At 39.0% G+C, this 21,870-nt stretch overlaps 1 protein-coding gene across 1 annotated transcript; it reads right to left on the bottom strand.

Moving 5' to 3' along the window:
* Nucleotides 1-14,566: 14,566 nt before the first annotated feature.
* LOC137282080 (uncharacterized) lies at nucleotides 14,567-19,792 on the bottom strand. Its single transcript, XM_067813823.1, has 2 exons — nucleotides 19,434-19,792; nucleotides 14,567-17,756 (listed from the first exon to the last, which is right to left on the bottom strand). Exons 1-2 carry the CDS (start codon nucleotides 19,718-19,720, stop codon nucleotides 17,477-17,479), a joined length of 567 nt encoding a protein of 188 aa, XP_067669924.1. The 5' UTR covers nucleotides 19,721-19,792; the 3' UTR covers nucleotides 14,567-17,476.
* Between the last annotated feature and the right edge of the window lie 2,078 nt (nucleotides 19,793-21,870).

Genomic DNA, 21,870 nt, shown 5'->3' with positions numbered 1-21,870 from the left:
CTTTAAAATAGGTACACTGAACAAACAAGAACTCTGATTTTTTTAAATCAGTAACATATTTTATTGTCATGATTGTGTATAAAGTATTACTTGATATTCCACGACATGCACTGTCTTGTGATTTGACATGGAGTGAAATCAGTCACCGAAACATCTATGAAACGATGTGGCTGGGTCACTGTATCATCGCAACTGAACGTCACCCTGTCAAAACTGTATGCTGCCATCGTCTGCATCGCCCAAGCGCCTCGCGTCGTTGTCTCACTGACGTCACGGATACATGGATTTCCTGTGGACAGGATCTTGTTCTACAAAGCAGTTTCAAATTCGTGGATGTTCTGACATGGTCTAACATGTCTGTCCAAAGAGTCTAAAATATTCAGTTGAATTCGTGTCCAGACCTTCGACTGACAAGGAAAACACCCACGAGGATTGCAAGAAGTCATGTGTAACGAAACGACACGTTGGCGTTGCCTTTAAAGACAAGATACTGAGTGAGAATCGGGTCCCTGTAGCGAATATTCTGAGTTCCATGAATAGGAACAGGCCTGTGTGGTAACTCTGTGCAATTTACAAACTAATAGCGACCCGCCCTCTAAGCGATTTTTCATAGACAAGCTTTTGAGATAACATAACGTTCATTCTTCCGTTTGTGCACCTGTTTGTCGTCGCCTTTGGAAAGTGACAAACGGGATTCTTTACTAAAATGTTTTTGAATCCAACGTAGATGTTAACGTTAACGTTCAGTGACGTGGGTAAGAACTGGCCCAAGCCTGGCTTCCTGGCTCATCATACAGTAACACTTGCTTGGACAAACTGATTGAGTATCAGTGACGTGGGTAAGAACTGGCCCAAGGATGGCTTCCTGGCTCATCATACAGTAACACTTGCTTGGACAAACTGATTGAGTATCAGTGACGTGGGTAAGAACTCCCCCAAGCCTGGCTTCCTGGCTCATCATACAGTAACACTTGCTTGGAGAAACTGATTGAGTATCAGTGACGTGGGTAAGAACTGGCCCAAGCCTGGCTTCCGGGCTCATCATACAGTAACACTTGCTTGGAGAAACTGATTGAGTATCAGTGACGTGGGTAAGAACTGGCCCAAGGATGGCTTCCTGGCTCATCATACAGTAACACTTGCTTGGAGAAACTGATTGAGTATCAGTGACGTGGGTAAGAACTGGCCCAAGCCTGGCTTCCGGGCTCATCATACAGTAACACTTGCTTGGAGAAACTGATTGAGTATCAGTGACGTGGGTAAGAACTGGCCCAAGCCTGGCTTCCTGGCTCATCATACAGTAACACTTGCTTGGAGAAACTGATTGAGTATCAGTGACGTGGGTAAGAACTGGCCCAAGCCTGGCTTCCTGGCTCATCATACAGTAACACTTGCTTGGAGAAACTGACTGAGTATCAGTGACGTGGGTAAGAACTGGCCCAAGCCTGGCTTACTGGCTCATCATACAGTAACACTTGCTTGGACAAACTGATTGAGTATCAGTGACGTGGAAACGAACTGGCCCAAGCCTGGCTTCCTGGCTCATCATACAGTAACACTTGCTTGGAGAAACTGATTGAGTATCAGTGAAGTGGTATGAACTGTTGTAATTGTACGTGGATGGCGAGTAATGGTTACTCCAGCTGCTTTGTTATCCACCCTCCGACGTGTACGGACTCACGGACGTACCAAAGTGTAATGCAATGGCTGCAGTGCGCATGCAATTTTCCCATAGCTCTGTCACGAACATTACTGAGGTTCCTTTTCTTTCTGTCTTTTAACAATCTGACTGTGTCTGAAGTGTCTTCTAACACCTGTCTTCAATGATAACCAGAGAATTTAACATTTGCATGTAATTTTGACGTTTTTATTAGCTGATACACGGGCATATGTCAGTGTGTTATCACTGAATAATATAGATATATTTAATTAAGTCACTGTATAAATCGTAGTAAAACGCATGCCATGGACGATGTTTCCGTGGGGTTTTCTTCAACATGGATCTCCGATGGTGATGTCTATAATTACGGTTGTTGTTGTTGTACGTACATAATCTATGTTGTGTGTTTCGTTACAGCTGCCATCGTGTGCCAGCCAGCTTCTCCTATACCAGAATGGCATGTCATAGTGTAACATATGCGTGGTTACAGACGCTGTCCTTACTGACCTGCTGACAGCTAATGTATACTGTAATCAGGCTCAGCACTATTTAATATAAAATGCACAATTCAACCATCATTCAGCTCTACTCTATTAGATTTGTCCTCTGAATATGCTTATTGTGGACATCGTGCGCACTATATGCGTTCAGTGTTATCTGTCAACGTCCGTACACGTAGCTCCCGGTAGGGTTTTAACTAACCCGTTTACAATTAATAAACGCTGCGCACACGTACGCACGCACGCACACACACACACTCACACACACACGTCGTTCATAGTGGTCACAGTGTGTACTGTCTGAGCCTCTCTGCCTCAGTTAACTCATTATCAAAATTAAATGACACTTGTATGGATTGTATTAGCACATGTGACGTAATAAACAGCAGCTGCGAGTTCACCAGTTATATATCATACACTTTGTCTTTGTTGTCATGCTGATAACCATGCTGAATAAAAACATGCTCTTGAGACTTCAATATTATACAACTCTTCTAAACAGTCTCTACTTGGCTGTCTATAACACGATATATTGTTAATGACATGTAGTAGCGTGAACATTTCAGGCTGTAGAAGTTTGGTCCTAACATGCGATCACACCCAACCATACATGAATATACAATGGTGGTTGATTAATATTCGTGTTTCCACATATGTAGTTGTTCCCCATATTGTCTGGGTTTTACCGGGTTTTACCGAGTACGTCTCTCAGCACCATATACATGTTCGTGGATTTGTTGCAAGTGGTAAGCACCTGTGATCTGTCTCACTATGCTTCCTCCAGCATGAAGCTCCCGTGTCTATCACTACCCAAAGAACTCTGAATACTAGTAAAGACATAATCAGAGACAGAGAAGGGCTGTTTGCTGAAACGTTAGAGTTAGATATTGTTTCTGAGATGAAAGATCAGGGAGTGATTAATGTTAAAAGATTTCCGATCCGGAGAAACAATGAAACGGTCAAAACAAATACTTATCTGTACTTCGCATCCCCGAATGCTCTGAAGTCTGTTAAAGCAGGTTACTGTAGCATTTCATTTGACGTGCACATCCCAAATCCTTTGAGAGATGCTTTAGATGTCCAAAGTATGGGCACGGTGTTAATACTTGTACCATGCCCATAACATGTGCCCACTCCAGTGAGAATACTCATGTCACAGAAGACTGTAACAGTGACCATAAAAAGTGTACAAATTCTTCGGGAAATCATTCGCTTGTCCAATCTGAAAAAAAACCCAATGAAATTAAATTCATTCAGAACATTAGCTTTTCTGACGCGACAAACTTGTGGAATCTGCAGCACATACTGAATCGTTTGCATCAGTTGTCAGAAATCCTGAATGTATCTCAAAAGTAAACTACCTAGTCGATACATTGCCAGACAGATTTGACGTGGGATAAAACAAATAATGCTCAGTTTGTTGCACCCGAACGGTCTACTCAAACCTTGACATCTTCTGTCAACACTCAGTTGCTATCTAACGTCCCGTCACAGTCCTGTAGACAGATTTCATCTGTGTGTGGAGAACAATCTTTGTCTCAATCAACTCACAAATCACGATCAAAAACAAATTCGAAAAATGTTGTTCAAAGTAAAACTGACTCAAGAACAGAATCTTCAAAAAAGAGTGGCAGACCCCCGAAGGGTTCAGATAATCCAGTAAAGCTATTCAATAAATACGGATCGCTTGAGGCCATGGAAATGTCAGAAAACTTCCATCCCAGGGCACGTAGCTTATCGCCCTCGACAAAAGTGAGGGGTACACCCCCTATTAATCCACCCAAAATATAGTTTATTCCAAAAACTTTGTGCAGTGGAACTGTAGAGGTCTACAGACAAACATCAATGAGGTACAGCTGTTAGTCCAGGGTTTGACACCATCAGCATTCTGTTTGCAGGAAACGTATCTGAAACAGACAGACAGTTTTACATTATGTCAATTCAAAGGCTATCACTGTTTTTCTTCCCCGGGTGATCGGGCCACTTGTGGATCTTCTATCCTTGTGCGACAGGATATTATACACAGCCCTGTTACCCTCAAAACTAATCTTCAAGCTGTAGCAATGCGTCTTTTTATGCTTCGTTCATATGCACTGTTTTGCTCACGTCTGTATTTTTTAACACATGTGCAAATTTGCTCAGGTGTGCATATGCTGTCATGTGAACGCAAATGCACAGGTTTGCTAAATTGCTCCTGGGTCAGACCCCATGCAAATGTATTTTTACACTTGTGCAAAAATGCTCACGTGTGTATTTGACTCCCGCGTACGTCTCTCTGCACCATATACATGTTCGTGGATTTGTTGCAAGTGGTAACCACCTGTGATCTGTCTCACTCTTGGCTTCCTCCAGCATGAAGCAGACCCGTCATGATGTAACCGGAACTTTTTTAATCATGGCGGTGATTTACTCCCGCTCTCGTTCTTGTGTTCAATGTCTCACTCCGGAGTATGCCATCGTCTGTAAACACTGGGATCTGGGCCAATCAGCAGGTCATTAGCAAGTGATGAACAAACATCATCGACAAGGATTTATGTCTTCTACAATTTATGCTAACCAGCTGTGTCAACTCATTACCTGGACAGATATTAAAATAACCAAGTTTTGCCTATTTACCGACCTAGATTTCTTTTGAAATAAAAGTACGTTCAAAACAGAAGGTTGCTTAGCCGACAAGGACAGATTGGTAGGAACCTTTTCTAACCTTGAATCCCAACGCTGTATATGGCTGTAGGCCAGCACGGGTTACGTTGGGTCTGACTCGGATATTTAGCGTTGTAGATCATAACAGGTTGCTAGGGACCTACTTTAACACTGAGGTTACTAGGGACCAATTCAGCCCTGGACCCCCCAAGTTGTTGATCATTACAGGTTGCTAGAGACCTAGTCTCACCCGAAGCCCCAAAGTTGTTGATATCACAGGTTGCTAGAGACCTAGTCTCACCCGAAGCCCCCACGTTGTTGATATCACAGGTTGCTAGAGAACTAGTCTCACCCGAAGCCCCCAAGTTGTTGATATCACAGGTTGCTAGCGACCTAATCTCATCCGGAGCCACCACGCTGTTGATCATCACAGATTGCTCGGGATTTTTTAATTTGTTTTTGTGTGAGTATGTTAACGTTTAAGCCAGAAAGATAAACGAACTGAAGCAGTGCATTCTTTAACTCATCGTTTTCACTAAGTTCGAAGAAAGAAACAGTAAATGCATTAAGTGCCTTTTAAATCTGCGTTTGTTTTCAAGGCTTCACTTAACAACGTTCTACATGGCAGTGACATGTTTGGTGTTCACAGCGAGGTGCGTCACACCACCAGGCAGTATGTCCCCTCCATCCATGTCTCAGCCCGGAACTGCTGGTCCTTATTGATTATAGTGATTGCCGTCCCATTTACACATCTCCAACTGGGCAAACATGATGCAATTAGTTCATACCAACTTAGAACATCCATACTAATATAGCGCTAACTGGATTCTTCACCACAGGGGAGATCAGTGCATGTAAACTATCAAGTTAGTGCTATCCTTAACGACGACTTTGGTATGTTTTTCACTACAGTGCTCACTTCACATCATGACAGAAATGGTACCAACGTGTGTTTAAATTGCAACTTACTTAATATGGAAGAAGACACCTTATCCTCACGTTGTATCACAGGATTTTAAAGTAATACAAATGTCGGCATCCCTAGGGTTGTACTGAAGTCATGCCTAATGACACCTAAAATCGATAGCACTAGAAAACAGCCTTGATCAGGTAATGCAATCCTCGTTATAAACCAAGTTTATGTAAGAAATGCAAACAGCAATGTTTATGAACGGAATAGGTGAAAACAGTTTCTAAGATAATTGCTAAAGATGTATTGAAGTGTCCTGTATATTACCCATTGCTTAACATCAAGGTCTGCCCAAACACCTGCACGAGAGTCTGGACACTGAACGATTCCAGTAGGGTAGCCCGGTGGAATTGGTTTGGTTTCTGTGGCTTCGTTGTTGTCAGTTGCATAATACTGTTGTCATAAACATCAAGCTTTCCTAATTCTTACACACCCACGTCCTCCTTTGAGCCCAAGGTGACTTCTTAGCACCAACAAATTAGTTTCTGTAACGACGACAAAGGCTCAGAAAGAAATTGAGTTCGAGTATTGAATAAGCATCAAGTACTGCATCATCAAAAACAGATACAAATACTTTAAACAAAGAGAACGCTGCATGTGTTTCAAAGTTAGACCTATACATAAAGAACTGCAATCTCCACAAGACTGTAAAACAAGAGGGACATTTTTTTTTAAAGTTTTAAAGTAGGCGTGTGTCATTTTCAAATTTGACCCAACGCTGACAATAATATAACGATGTAGTGGGAATTATACAACTGACGCTGCTTTTATAGGACAATCAACGGAAAAGAGTGTCAGAATCAGTTCTTTACTGAAAAATACACAAAGAAACGTCAGCCCCTTTTCAAAAGTGGTGATCAGTTTAATTCAAGCACATGTATAAATAACATAACTGTCAGAAAGGTTTCAAAATTGACATGTCTGATTATCAATACTTAAAGACGTATTTCATGCAATTACAAGTCAAAATGACGACAGGTGGCGCGACAGCGCGATCCGAAAGACAATAACCATTATTGCTTCCTTCAGCTTTGACATCAGCGTTGCATTATCTGTACGTGAAGTGGATGATACGGTTGATGAAGGTCATAGGAACTTGCGCACAGACTCGGTGATACGCCTGAGAGAGTGCAGCAGCAGTTGTCGGCCTTGGTCGCACATGATTACGTCTCCTCTCAATCTCGTCCCACAAGTGCTCTATCGGGTTTAAGTCTAGACTAAGGGCTGGCTATTGAAGAGTTTGTATGACGTGTTGACGGAGAAAGTCTCTAGCTGCTCTGGCAGTATAAGCACGCACGTTGTCCTGTTGACGACCAAAATGACGACAAAAGTGTGGCACGACGAAGGATCTCAGCGCTAGATCAATGTAGCGGACAGATGTTACACTATTTCTCTACCAGGACCATTATTCTGGAACACCATAGGGCCTAGTTTGAGACTAAGAGCAATAGCACCCCACACCATTGTACTCGGACATCCCCACGAGTTTCTTTCCAGGACACAATCATCTGCAAAACGTTCCCCACGTTGTCGCCAGACTCTCACTCTGCCATCAGCCCTCGAGACGCAATACCAAATCTCTTCGGAGAAGACTACTCTTCGCCTCTACCGTTGACGCCAGTTCCGATGATGTGTGATCCATTGGAGACAAGCATGACGATGTCGAACAGTGAGGATCGGACCCGGTAAGGAGTGCGACATCTGAATTTTCTCTGCCTCTAACGCTTCCGCACTGTGTCGGCGCTGATTGGTCTCTGGTGATTGCCAGTTGTTGTCCGAACAGTTTCCGTAGCCCTAGCGAAACGGCTGTGCTTCCAGTGGCTTGGACTCGTTGCTTCAGGTGGTATATTATTCGAAAATGAACGGGAAAATGATTTGCAGCAAGTCCTGCAGTCTGGCCAGCAATCAGTCTTCCTAGAGCTTGGTCCCTCTGTTCCCTTGATAATTGTGCCACGTCGCTACTGTCGAACAGTGATTCGGTGCATGTGGCTCTTCTTATAGGGATGGCACCTCGGGATGCACGTACATTGACATTTCCATGGAACACGCACAAAAACCTCCTCCCATCATTACATTAGTTTACGTTAGTCAAAAGTCATCTCTTCACGCTTGTGTCCACTGTCAACTTGTCCTAGTACGGAATCTGGACTCTCGTGCTATTTTAAGTGCATATTGTGAACCCATCCAAGCTGCATGTTTGGGCCTAAATTCGATACATGTAAAATCTTCATTGATCAACTTGTAACTTGTTTGGAAGAAATGTCAGGTAATTACGGAGATTTACGTAGTTATTGTAACTCCAACCAGGAATATTACTATTCATATGCTGAACTGCCCTTTAGAATGTTCTTGAAACATTGCCGTTCCAATGAAACCAAAACTGGCTTATGTTTGTGGCAAGGGAACAACTGGCATTTGGCACTAATCCTTTTGATAATGCTGATAGTGGGGCTTTGTAATGAGCATCTTTGAAACAAATTTCCTTTAATATTAAAGAAACTGGAATGATACCGTTGAGGTTATTCTTGTGTATGTATCAAAATCGACCCTTGGTCTTTAAACAAGATGTTTGTTCACAACAAGCGTGTCTTCAACTAGAGTGAGTGAGTGAATGAGTTTAGTTAAACGCTCCACTCAGCAACATTCCATCTATATGGCGGCGGTCTGCAAATAATCGAGTCTGGACCAGACAATCCAGTAATCAACAACATGAGCATCGATCTGCGCAATTGGGAACCTTCACGGGTCAAAATATCCATGATATATCTGAAGCAGTTCCATCCATTTTTCAGATGGCTATGCTTTAACATGAACTACATCGTCCTAGATTATCAAAGAAATATTACATTAGACTTCGACTTCTTTGTAATGTATGATGTAAAAGTAATAATTGTGCCTCAGCAATATTTAACAATAACATCCCAGTGGATGCATTACATTTTCTTTATGTCTTTCATGCATATATAATGCTATGAACTTTAAATATTTATCAGATTTTGATCAATGTCCAATTATCATGAAGTTGAAAGAATTAATGCAATGTAATGATACCAGTAATGTTCTGTGCAGTTTATTAAGTATGCCCATGTGATCAGATCAAATGTGTATAAATATTACATAATATGTTATTCCTGTGTCAAAAATTATATTTTATGTCATATGATTGTACGTGAGTCGATGGCTTACCTACTTACAGAAAAAACACATTCATTACACTGAGAAAGAAATCCAGAAACACTCAGTATCACAAAGTTTTATTAACATGTGCAAGACACTTACAAACATGTATCATATCTGTATTAACATTCTGCACAAACAGGTCATCATGCAGTTAAGCATATATCAAGCATTTGTTAAACAAGACAATAAACTGTCTAAAACAACCGATGATTGGCAGGAATCAGCGTCATCCATTAACTCATATAGCTTAGAGATAACTAGCAAACGTGCCATAACATTAACAAAACAATACACAAATAGTACCAACAACAACATTCACACAGTTCATACACAGGCCTAAACTGAGGCCACAGTGTGTGGCCCTGGGGAGGGCACATCAGTCTAGCTGATGAAATCAATCATTTGTTGCACATGCTGTCAGTCACCTGGCCTTGACCCAGCTTGACCCAGTCTTGACCTAACCTCGCTGCAGTGATAGGGCTGGAACTGGGGTTCAAACAATGATTACTAACTAAAGACTAATACTAGCAACCTGTTTGTGAAATCTCACTTCATCATGTTTGGTGCTGGTAGGGCTACACAGCTCCAGAAATTTTCAATTTGACGGTTTTCAGCCCCTAAAGGCAACATATATCACGAGTAATCATTACAAGCTTAACTGAAAGGCAGCACTGTGAGATGGCTCCAGCTTGATAACCTTCTAAAGGCCGCTGGTGCAGATTTGTTTAACCATATGTTAACACAACTATCTGATTGTTTATTGTCCATAAACATATTTAAGGACTTCGCCAGGTGGAGTCTTTCCGGGATTCACACCCACATTCTCAGAGTCAGGCACCTAATCTCCAGCAAAACAAACAGAGCAATCTAGCCTATTCAATCACCACATTTCTGATGCCAGACAGACAAAGAAATGCTGTGCCTGAATAGAATAAATTTCCAGCCACATCACAGCAAAAATTACTGAGAGTAACTTTACAATTACAGACTTGTAGATTCTGACCCAGATCTACAATCTGACATGTGAGCAAGTTGACCACTTAAATCGGAAATGTATTTAGAATGAGTGCTACTGTACTCAAGACATGATGAACACAATATCACAGAGTAATTTGGCACGTGAAACATGGATGCTGTCTCCCAACCTGTGCTAGTGATTTCAAGAATGCTCTGCCAGTGACTTCAAGAATGCTCAGCCTGTGACTTCAAAAGCCTCGACCAATGACAACTTCAAGAATGCTCTGCCAGTGACTTCAAGAGTGCTCTGCCAGCATCTTCAAGAATGCTCTGCCAGTGTCTTCACAAATGCTCTGCCAGTGACTTCAAAAGCCTCGACCAATGATGACTTCAAGAATGCTCTGCCAGTGTCTTCACAAATGCTCTGCCAGTGACTTCAAAATCCTCGACCAATGATGACTTCAAGAATGCTCTGCCAGTGTCTTCAAAAATACTCCGCCAGTGACTTCAAAATCCTCAACCAATGATGACTTCAAGAATGCTCTGCCAGTGTCTTCAAAAATGCTCCGCCAGTGACTTCAAAATCCTCAACCAATGATGACTTCAAAAATGCTCTGCCAGTGTCTTCAAAAATGCTCCGCCAGTGACTTCAAAATCCTCAACCAATGATGACTTCAAAAATGCTCTGCCAGTGTCTTCAAAAATGCTCATACAATCCATAACACAAACAAAAATGTTTAATACATTAAGAGTCTGTTATCACACTGCCTCAGCACCAATGACTTTAAAACATCAAATTTGTAAGAAATAGCAATATATTCTTCTGCTCAGAGGCTAAAATGTCACATTTTTCAATAACTTACCCACATATCATATTCAAACGAAATGACCGTAAATTATGTCCATAGCTTCAAAGACTATACAAAGTTTTAATCATGAAAGGATAACATATTACACTGTTTAATCTATTAGTCACATAATCCTGACATGTCAAGTTATTGAGATGGGGACCTAGGTCCAACTCTTCACCCACCCATCCTGGGTATCCAGATTACCTGTCCCAGCCCTAATGCAGTCATGTGACTAAAACCATGCCCAGAAGCAATTTAAGACACTCGCAACCAACCTCCAATTTAGCTGTATAGGAGGCAAGGAAACAGAAAGCTACAGGGGCTTATGATTCACACTACACTCTTTTCCAAAATGGCCATGCTGTTTGCAGTACAAGACAAGTAATATGCAGAAAATACTGATAAACACACTTCAGCTGGGACCGTAAGGCTACCATAAAGCATGTAAACATACAACTGTTTATATGTCTATTAAATCTGAGTTATCAAATACCAGTAGTAAGTTTCTCGTTAGCATGAGATGTCAAATATTCTCTTTTTCCTTTATTTCTTGCTCTGAGTATATTATGTGACATCAATCACAGTTTCAAACAATAACTCATTACGTCCTTGTAGAACATAAACACCTATAAATAAACTTGCTCCAGTAGGACATAGTTATAACACAGATGTAACAATATCAGTTACAACAAACAAAGATATAACACACAAGCATCTATAACAAACAATGCCAGAATTCCCCACTTGATTCACTATACAGAAGGATCAACAGTCATACAAGAAACAAATTTTACATAAGAAATAAACAGCTATAGCACACTTCACCCTCAACAATCCTAAAACTTAACATTTTTTGTGGTGGGAATGAAGAACCAAACAATGTGACAACAGTATACATGACATTATCCTACTGTTTCCCATTTGTCTCTTTGATGCTTAACCATGCACTCTGCAATATTCCAGCTATATCACGGTGGTCTGCAAATAATCAAGTCTGGACCAGACAATCCAGTGACTGACATCAAAAGCATCGATCTACACAGTTGGAATATGATGATATGTGTCAGCCAAGTCAGCAAGTTTGAACACAAGAATCCAAGCATTCACTTGGAAATATAATAGATTAAAACAAAACTCTTTATCAGTATAATGTGCAAATGTTTCCATTATTTTGGATTATTTGGAAATCTCACATGCTGAAAAGGTGAAAACTCACTGACCATTTGTTGTGTATGTAACATAACATCAAATTAGTACCAAAAGTCTTTTAGAATTTGTACCTAATTCCACATTCTCATATACATACACAGACAACACAAACACTGCGAACTACGCTATATCAGCTGTATATATGTAACATCGATACTGGGCTGTAACAAGCACGTCCATAAAACTTTATGAACCATTTACATGACTAAGAACACATTCCAATAATGAACTGTGGAGTATATTCATTGTAATATCATCTACTTGGCAGTTCTGACAGCTCAATATTTCCATCATTTCTTGCATAGGGTGTAAACAAAGACTAGCTGAAATATATGTAGATCTTGCTGTCTTGGGACAAATGCTGTAAATGATCTCTATGTACAGCCAAATGCAGTACAGAATATGAGTGTGCCAGTTATCCTGTGTCTACTGATATCTAGACGGACGAGCTGTTATTTCTGTTTCCATTTCTGTCAATTTTCAAGTGGTGAAAATATCCTGAACCAATCTGAATTTCAGTTACAAATTTTACAAACACTCTTCACACATGTAAATCTATCGTCACTCTTATGTTTGATAAAAAACATAGTCATCACTGGCACTGCTGACTGCATCTTGTTTTAAAACACCTGGAAAATAATACTTCCATCTTCTCAATTGCTCTTCAAGGGAAACAACCAATAGTAATAAATATGCAGTCACAAAAGTGTATAAGTAGTTAACAGTATTAACTGTGAATTCAGTTGAAAGTCAATTTGAACAGCATTTAAGTGATACAAGTTTGTGACAGCTTGACTTTGGAGAATGCCTAAGACAATGCTGATAGGAAAGGGACACAACTCTACACTATGAGCTGTAGCATGTGAAACAGCTGGGTCACCCATGCAGCCTGTAATGTTTACAGGCATGCTACATATTACAACCGAACAGGGAGATCCTCTCTTAGACTATGGTACTAAGTCATGCACTCATACATGTATGAAGTCATACAGCCAGTCATACTATGGAAGGGGTTTTCCTAAATACAAGCGACCCTCTGTCTCAGCAATATTCCAGCAATATTGCAGCTGGTGATGGGAATTTGATAAAAATCTCATAATGTATGACTGGTTCATTACAACCGATCACTCAATGAAAATAATTGTTAAGCATCAATTATCAAATTTTCCTCTTAAGCCTTTTAATGCACAAACAAAACAAGTCAAGAACAAATATGTAGTTATTTGGGTTCTTTTGCAAATTACACAAAATGCATATGTAAATTTCCTGGAGATAAATTCATAAGCTTTTGGTGCTTATGAAATGTAAATTTAATGACACAGACAAAATCAACCTTGTGAAAAATATTAGTAATGCAAAATAGGTGTTTCCAAAATTGTTTGAGTTCAATTATTAGAAAACATGACCAACTGCTTGGTCATTCGGTCCACCACTACAACCACCACTAATGGAGGCAGTCCTATAGCAAGCGACCTACATAGAATAGTCCTATCAATATTTACTTGTCTGACTAGATACATTATAACTGATTTTAATGTCACACAATTAACTCTTGATTACAAACTGTCATCAAAACACTGAATTATATATTTATTACATTTGTTTCATAAAAAGCCTGTAAACCATAACAAAATGTATTTTGTGAGTGCACAAGTCTTAATGTTGACATGATGGTCACTACAAAATCGTGCGACAGTACCAGATGATGTTACTACAAACGTGTTACAGTACCAGATAATGTTACAATAAAAACGTGTTACAGTACTAGAATATATGAAGGTGATATGCCAACACACTACCATCCCAAAGTTGAGGTGTGAGTTATTTCAGCTGTTGGATTTACAGTAAGCATTACTTGGCATCATGTGTGACAGAGAGTTTCAGGGTATTGGATTTCTGGATATTAAGTGGCTATTCCAGATGTGTGACACAGGGTTTCAGGGTTAATGCATGAGTACTGAAAAAATGTTTTACTTGGATTTCTGGGCATTAAGTGACTATTCAAGATATGTGACAAAGGGTTTCTTGGTATTAGGCAGCTTTTCAAGATATGTTGCAAAGGGTTTCTTGGTAATAAGTGGCTATTCAAGATATGTGACAATTTTCTATACATTTACATTTTCTATGCCAATTATTTTGCAGGTTGCTGAAACAGCACACAAAAAAACATAAACATATACCACAATGAGAATATTGTCCCCTATAGTATACATGATATGCAAGGTATACATGGAAAAGGTACATAAACACGAGATGATTACATTCTCAAATATCCTACAATAAAACACGAAGTTTAGGCAACAGGCACCACACTACAACACTGGTCGGAATAACTGTGGTCTTATCTCTGTATGTCTGTTTCCACCAGACCAACTTTATGTCATGTTTTACGGACTTTTGTCCTCAGAAAATCTAAAAGCAGGAGGGGAATAGAAACAAAAAAGCACCAGTAACAGTAATATTCCTTTTAAATACCAAAAGTATTTTATTCATGGCATTGGGGCAAAAAATAATCCTAAAAAAATTCTTGTAAGTTCACATTTTTGGTCAATAAAAACATCAGGATTCTCATTTTGAGCTGGAAAACTAATTTTGATTTCTTTCTTATAAGGGGTTCAAAAATCCGATCACCCAGGACAAGTCAGTTTTCATTTCAGGCAAACAGATAATGGCATCTTTCTTGTCCGTGGGCTACTAGAGGGCTACTAGATGATTTCCACTGAAGGTTTCACACTGAACCTAAACTTGGATTTCATTTCATATCAGCTAAATATGTAGCTATTAAATTTCACAATGATAATAAAGTAGAGTTATCTTTCTTTGCTATGCATCACTTTTTGATAAATAGTCCAGTAAATATTAACATCAAATACCATGTTGTTTTATTCTGTCATAATTTCATCATCATATATCATAAAAATCAGGACAGGTGGAAAATTTGTCAGGACAAGTTCCTTTCTTAAAGTTACTTGTCCTGAGGCAAGTGGCCTTTTAGTTTAACAATTTTTTTTAACTCCTGTCTTAACCTTGAAAAAGTACAACTAGCAGATCCATAAAACAAGAAATAAAACTGGTCTGGCCTTAACAGATTTAATATTAATAACTTGGTCAGGTATAAACAAACATTTCAACAATCCCAAGATATTTGTTGCTACACCTGTCACTATATCTGATGATCAGCTGATTAGCAAAACCAAGGAGACAGCTTGAAAACCGCCTTCTTTCCAACTAGCTTTCATCCACACTATTTCACTAGTTTGAGTACTTATTCCATTTGGTTGAGCATTAAAGACAGTTGGTGGAATAACATAGCCCAGGGTAATAATACTGTAAACTGGCCAAGAAGGAAGTGTTGCAGGAAAAGCAGTATTTGGCTTTACTCCATTCCAAATAATTGATTTAGCTGAATGTTTGTAATGCACAAATGGAAAGAAATTTAGCATCCATATGAGACTAAACCGAGTTAACTCCCTTACACCTGAAGCCATTTTCCCCTGAATCCTGGAAATCATCTCAGCACTGGAGTATTTACTCACAATTTATCATTCACACTGATATTTATTCAGCATTCAGAATATATATATGCTCGTGGATTCAGTCAGTAAGGTTTTATAAACTGACAAAAATTATCTATGGAAAATATTTTTACTGGTTCTTCTAAAAATCTGTTTTAATCTGTAGTGACATCTGATATAGATAACACCTTTCTTTGCTTCTACATTGCTATTACATCAAAATAGAGACGTTGCTATCCATAAATTGTCTCTACCAGGACATTATTCTCTGCAAAAGAATTCATGTGCTTATGATACCCATAATTCAGGCAGTAAGATAATACAAGTAAAGATATATATGTATCCAATTCTGTAATGTTGCTATTGCATTATGAAATGTCTTCAGGGGTATTTCAGCACAAACAACTCTAAATGGTTATGTCATTTAGTTTGTATTATGAAAATACTCAGCTCATTTGAGTGAGAGAGCAAGGTTTCACGTCGCTTTAAGCAATATTCCAGCAGGGGAACACAAGAAATGGGCTTTGCACATTGGGCAATGTGGGGAAGATGAGCCAATGCTTTAACCACTAGGCTACCCCACCTTCCTTCACTTGTAGCTGTTCCATGTGATGGTATGCTTAGAATTATGGATACATGATACAACCTGGCACTGGCAATTTCTAAAACCAATCATGTCCACTCATTAATGACAGACACTAAAGAGCAGATTTCTTGGCTGCTGTCTCTGTTACATTGATCACCTTCTTCTGAGTTCATTTATACTACAAACATGATTCATGAAACATTCACACAATGGTCAGATCAGTTAGCCCCATCAAATGTGTTGCATGTGTATCAATAATGCTGCATTTGTAGCAATGAAGCTGCACATGTAGCAAGATGTTGCACATGTAGTGATGATCCTGTACTAGAAAACTAGATGTAGCATTGTCAAGAGTAATGTTGCACTAGTATCTACAAATTACAATGCTGCAATTCCACAGAAGATGTAGCATAAACATAATTGACTTATATCATTGATGTTGCATCTGCACCAATGATGTTGTGCTTATACATCAATATGTAGCATTTGTATAAAAGATGTTGCACTTGTACAGATGAAGTATTTGTTTCAAAGATGTTGCACTTGTACAGATGAAGTATTTGTTTCAAAGATGTTGCCCTTGTATTGGTGATGTTGCACTTAAACAGAAGATGTAGTATTTGCATCAAAGATGCTGCACTTGTATTGTTGATGCTGCACTTGTATTGTTGATGATGCACTTGTATCAGTGATGTTGCACTTGTATCAGTGATGTTGCACTTGTATCAGTGATGTTGCACTTGTGTCAATGATGTTTTTCCTGTAGCATTTCTATCAATGATGTCACACTTGTACCAGTGATGTTGTATTGATATCAAAGATGTTATACTTGTATGTTCAGTCATGTTCAAAGTGGGTACATGACTAAGTGTAACACAGGACATGAACAACTGCAACTGCATGGATTATTTGCTACATATACGAACACTGGCTGACTGAACAGTTTGTTAACCCTTTGACTTTGGGATCTTGGCACGGTGTTTTGATCTGTTAATAAATGATAATAAATATTAATAAAGTGATTATTGATCATGATTTAGGAAACACTAAAACTTAATGCCATTTACATTAGATGACAATGCTAAAGCGATCGTTCCACATGACTCTTTGGGGAACCGATATCACTAACAACTGAATACATACTTAACAAAGTAAGGGTTAAATGTTTCAACAACTCGCACAACAAGCCTAAAACAATAAACATTCTAAAATATAAGTACAATAAAAACAACGACTGTTTCAAATGGGTGACTAAGTCCCAAACACCGACAAATCTCGTATCACATGCTGTGTGCACCATTCCCAGCTGACTGTCATACTGTAATACCTTTGTCAGCACTGAGGTAATCATTCATATACAGATGGATGTATCACAATTTGTAAGCCATAGAAAACATGGGTGTGTCTATGTGACAGTCAGCATTTTAGCAAAACTTTCAAAATTTTCATAATTCAAGTCTGTGGGGATGAGGAAGGAGTAGTGTCCGAACTGAATGGCTGTCCGAACATTTTCTTCATCATCATCCAAAAGCATTACCTCCTTTGAACTGACCACCACATGGTGTCTCTGATAAAGTTCATTAAAGATGTTGATGAGGTGAGCTTCCTTCCCAACAAATTCATCTGGACCTTGTCGTTGAAGTAGATCTATAGTGTTTGCTTGGACTAGTATTTTACTGGCAATACTGAAACAAATGAAAACAAATGTCAGATAAACATGATGAAGGACTCATCTATCATTTTTAATGAAGTCACATTATGTTTTTTCATATTCTTGGCGGGTTATGCTATCAACCCGGAGTGAACTTGGAAGAAGATAATACAGGGGTTCAAATTTTTGTTAAAAGCCACAGGGCAAGTAACCTTAAAAATGTAACTTGTCCTTACTAATTCTCCACTTGCTCTGACACAATCATGACAATGAAATTAAGAGAGGATTAATCAACATGGTACTTTATGTTAATGTTTACTGGACTATCAATCAAAAAGTGATAAATAGCACAGAAAGAAAACCCTACTTTATTATCATTGCAAAATTTAACAGCTACATTATGAGCAGATATGAATTTAAATCCAAGTTTAGTTGCAGTTTGAAATAGTAAGTGAAGATTATCTAGTAGCCCACTGACAAGTAAGATACCATGAGAACTAACTTGTCCCAGGCATCAGGCGATGGGATTTTTCAACCCCTGCAATATCACTTTTCAGTGAATAAATCTGTAGAAAAAAATGCTTTAATTTCAATATCCTGATGCCAACACATTCAGGTACGCTGACACTGTTTGTTTTTTAAAAAATCTATCTTTGGTATCTTTATAAGGGACAAAGGTAAAGCAGCTGCAATTGGAAAGCTATTATGAACAGAATGCTATTGAATCATCTCTAAAACAAAATGAGGGAAGCAAAAAAGAGTGAGGATATGGATAATGCACACTGGATACGCTTGTAGTCTAGATCTGTGTAAGATAATTTTCTTGCCAATCTAAATGGACTCAGTTTTCCCAGTTTCATTTGCAACTATGCTTCATGGTGTGGTGTTTGCTTTCTGTCTAGTTCTCAACTTAACAAATACATTGTGTCAATTTCCCAGCTAACTCCTATTCTGAACTTGATGGCTGGGATTGCTAAACAGTCACAGTCTTGTCCCAGTTAAACACATTACAAGGCATTTCATAATAGGTAGGAAATTCAGCTGGTGCTGAAGTAACCACCCTTCATGTACTTTTGATACTAGCTGTTTCTAGTGATAGACGGTGACTAGGAGTGTAATGAAACACTTGTTGCAACATTATACATATATACTCTGGAGAGTAAGCTTCGTAAGGAAAGCTTCACATGGAAACAAACAGTTCATAACAATGTCAAAATATAAAATTTTAGAACATTTTTATTCACATAAACTTGCTATTCAGATATGTCTTGAAACTGATAGTATTAGTAAAAAATACTTTTACGTGTGAAACAGAAATAAATCTTTTCCAATTAATTATAATGAAAGAATTCCCATATCCTCTTACATAAGTCTGAAGGTATCATTTCGCTTACATATATGGCTGACTGATACCTGTGAATCCTCAGGACCCTTACTGAGAATGGTGAAAATGTATAGGGACCGAAACATATCAATTTTATATGTATGCAGCTACGACAAAAGAAATTACTTGACAGTGACTGGATTTAACTCACCATGCCAAAATTACAAAATCAGATTACCATTACTACGAACAGATATTCTAACAGGTATAACAACAAATATCTGGAACTGATACTTTCAATCTGGCCTGGTAGTAATATTGTCAACGTTTTAAATAAATAACTTCAATAAATATCTGTGCAGTTCTGATGCCCATGCAGTTCAATACCGTTTAGGGAAGACATGCTGGAGCAATTCACGTATCAACCAAGCTTGCTTGAAAAATGTCACGATGCAGACAAACAGGCCTCTCTGTATAGCATGTTGCAGTAGATCTCGCATACACGGCCTCACGTGCTGTGCAAGACTTTCCACGCCATCTCGCCATTGCCCTCCCGAGTGGATCGACAGCAATGTTTGATCAAAGTCTACAGCCAAAACCTGAATTCCCTTCAGTGTCAGAGCCTTGACAAAAGCTTCCACTTTTTGTTTATCGCTCTTGTCAGCAGCTGACATCGTTTTCAATTTGGAATAGTTTATGTTTACACAATTTTTCCACAGGCATAGCTGTCAAAATGAAATTGCGTCGTCCATGTTTGTTCAAGGTGACAAATGAGAGTTATCTGCCCTTGAATATATAGACCGCTACTGTTTTCGCATCTTCAACGAAAAACAGTTTTATAAGTCATCAACGCGTCGTCAACACGACATCAAACCCAATTAAAACATAACATTTTCGAAACACTTTCAAAAACATGTTCGAAATGTTTTCGTAACGTTTAGAAACGTTACACAGCTATTTAAAGTGTTATTGAAATATTTGCAAAATGTTGTTAAAACACCATAGAATGGGTGGAACTATTTCATAATATGTTTTCAAATGTTAGAAATGCTATGCAAGAACGTACTAAGTAAACATTATTAAATTATTATCATTATTAAATAAATACTGTCATTTGGTTTCTAAAATATTGCGGACCCATATGTTAAATCATACAATTAATTAAGGTTTTATGTCTCACGACTGATGAAATCTAATGTTTTATTGACAACATCGTATTTTAAAGGGGCACTGATGCGGAGCAATTTCCATGGGCTGGTGTAAACTTTTGCTATTGTTTTTTCTCCCGTGAGTACCCGGAAGATATCCCAGAATTCGTGACAGGTTCGTGACCTATGCTGCGCAGTCCGTATGCATAAATGAGAGTTTAATTATAGACAGATCAACTAAGGTGAAGTCATTTGTACTTCATTACAAATGTATTGTGAAAACAAATGAAACGCTTTGAAGGTTAATCATCTGCCAGTGGTAGAAATGGTAAAAAACTATTAGGACAGAAAAATAACGTCTCTGTATTTTGTCTCACAACCCTAATTAGTTTATTGCCATATTTGTATGATTTTGAAAATTAATAAAAGAACACACAGTCTGCTCATACTTATAGTAAATTTTTAACATGACAGCAACATTTATACATTGTATAGATTGCCAATGTGGATCCTATTTCACTCACATACGCGATCTAGTGTGTGTTTTCTGTCATATAGATTCTGCTGAATGCTGCAACAAATGAATTAAAACAAAATGCAAATAATGAATGTAAAACGGACTAATTTTATAGCAACAATGATATTTTTAAATAATGGCAAATGATGGGCATCCGGCCTCCTGACTGCTTAGGTGAAGAAATTCTGCTAAGGTGGACAGAAGCCCAGTCCCTTTGTCCGTCACGGTCGAGGGAGCGGACGCTGACCAATTTGCACTTTGGTTTCGTAATTAGACTGTTGGCGAGAAAGATTATTTGCTCCGCATTAGTGCCCCTTTAACATGGGTAAAACTATGTGACTACAATCTCTTGCAGTGTTTAACTGCAGAAATCCTATGCCAGCACGTGTGTAATGAACGTTATCATGATGTTGTAAAGACACTGTGGATACATGTGCCAGCTTATACGGTGTGCCGTAACGACCTGACCCAACGACTGCAATGGTGAGTGAATTTAGTTTAAGGACGCACACAGCAATATTCCAGCGGCGGCGGTCTGTATAATCGAGTCTGGGCGAGGGGGGAGAACCCCCTTGTTACCATAGTTTGAACGTGGTCGACCCTACAGCACCCGGCCCTGTGTTGAGCCACGGCTGACGGCGGTACACCACGGTATCACACACACGCACGCACGCACGCACGCACACACACGCACACACACACACACACACATGCATGTATACCGCTACTCCCTACCTATTTCACCTAACTTCAGTCTAGCCCACCTTAGAGGAAACTACGGCGAACTACGTTCAAACAGGGAGACTATACATGTAGATTATCCCTGGTTCAATTGAGTTACGGTGAACAACGATATGATCGCGGCTTTAGAATGAGCAACTCCGAGTCAAATCGTCACATAGGGAAAACGGCACCGAACGACCAAACAGCATCATTAGAAGATCTCTGACGATACATCTTAGTGTCGATAATAGTGATTCTTTATCTGGCGATAAAAAACTAGCTACATATGCTCCCGATAGAATTAGAGACTCATCAATAATTGCAAAATCAAATGTGGTGATTGTAAGTGTGGAAGAATAGCAAATGACATTGTCAAACACATCCTTATGTTCTGCCCTATCACAATCATGAACGAAACGAACTATTTGACAACCTG

This window comes from Haliotis asinina, chromosome 1 (assembly GCF_037392515.1).
Source record: "Haliotis asinina isolate JCU_RB_2024 chromosome 1, JCU_Hal_asi_v2, whole genome shotgun sequence".
NCBI classification, from domain to species: domain Eukaryota; kingdom Metazoa; phylum Mollusca; class Gastropoda; order Lepetellida; family Haliotidae; genus Haliotis; species Haliotis asinina.
Note: the sequence above shows the minus strand (reverse complement) of the source record. Positions and strands in the feature narration are given on the sequence as shown.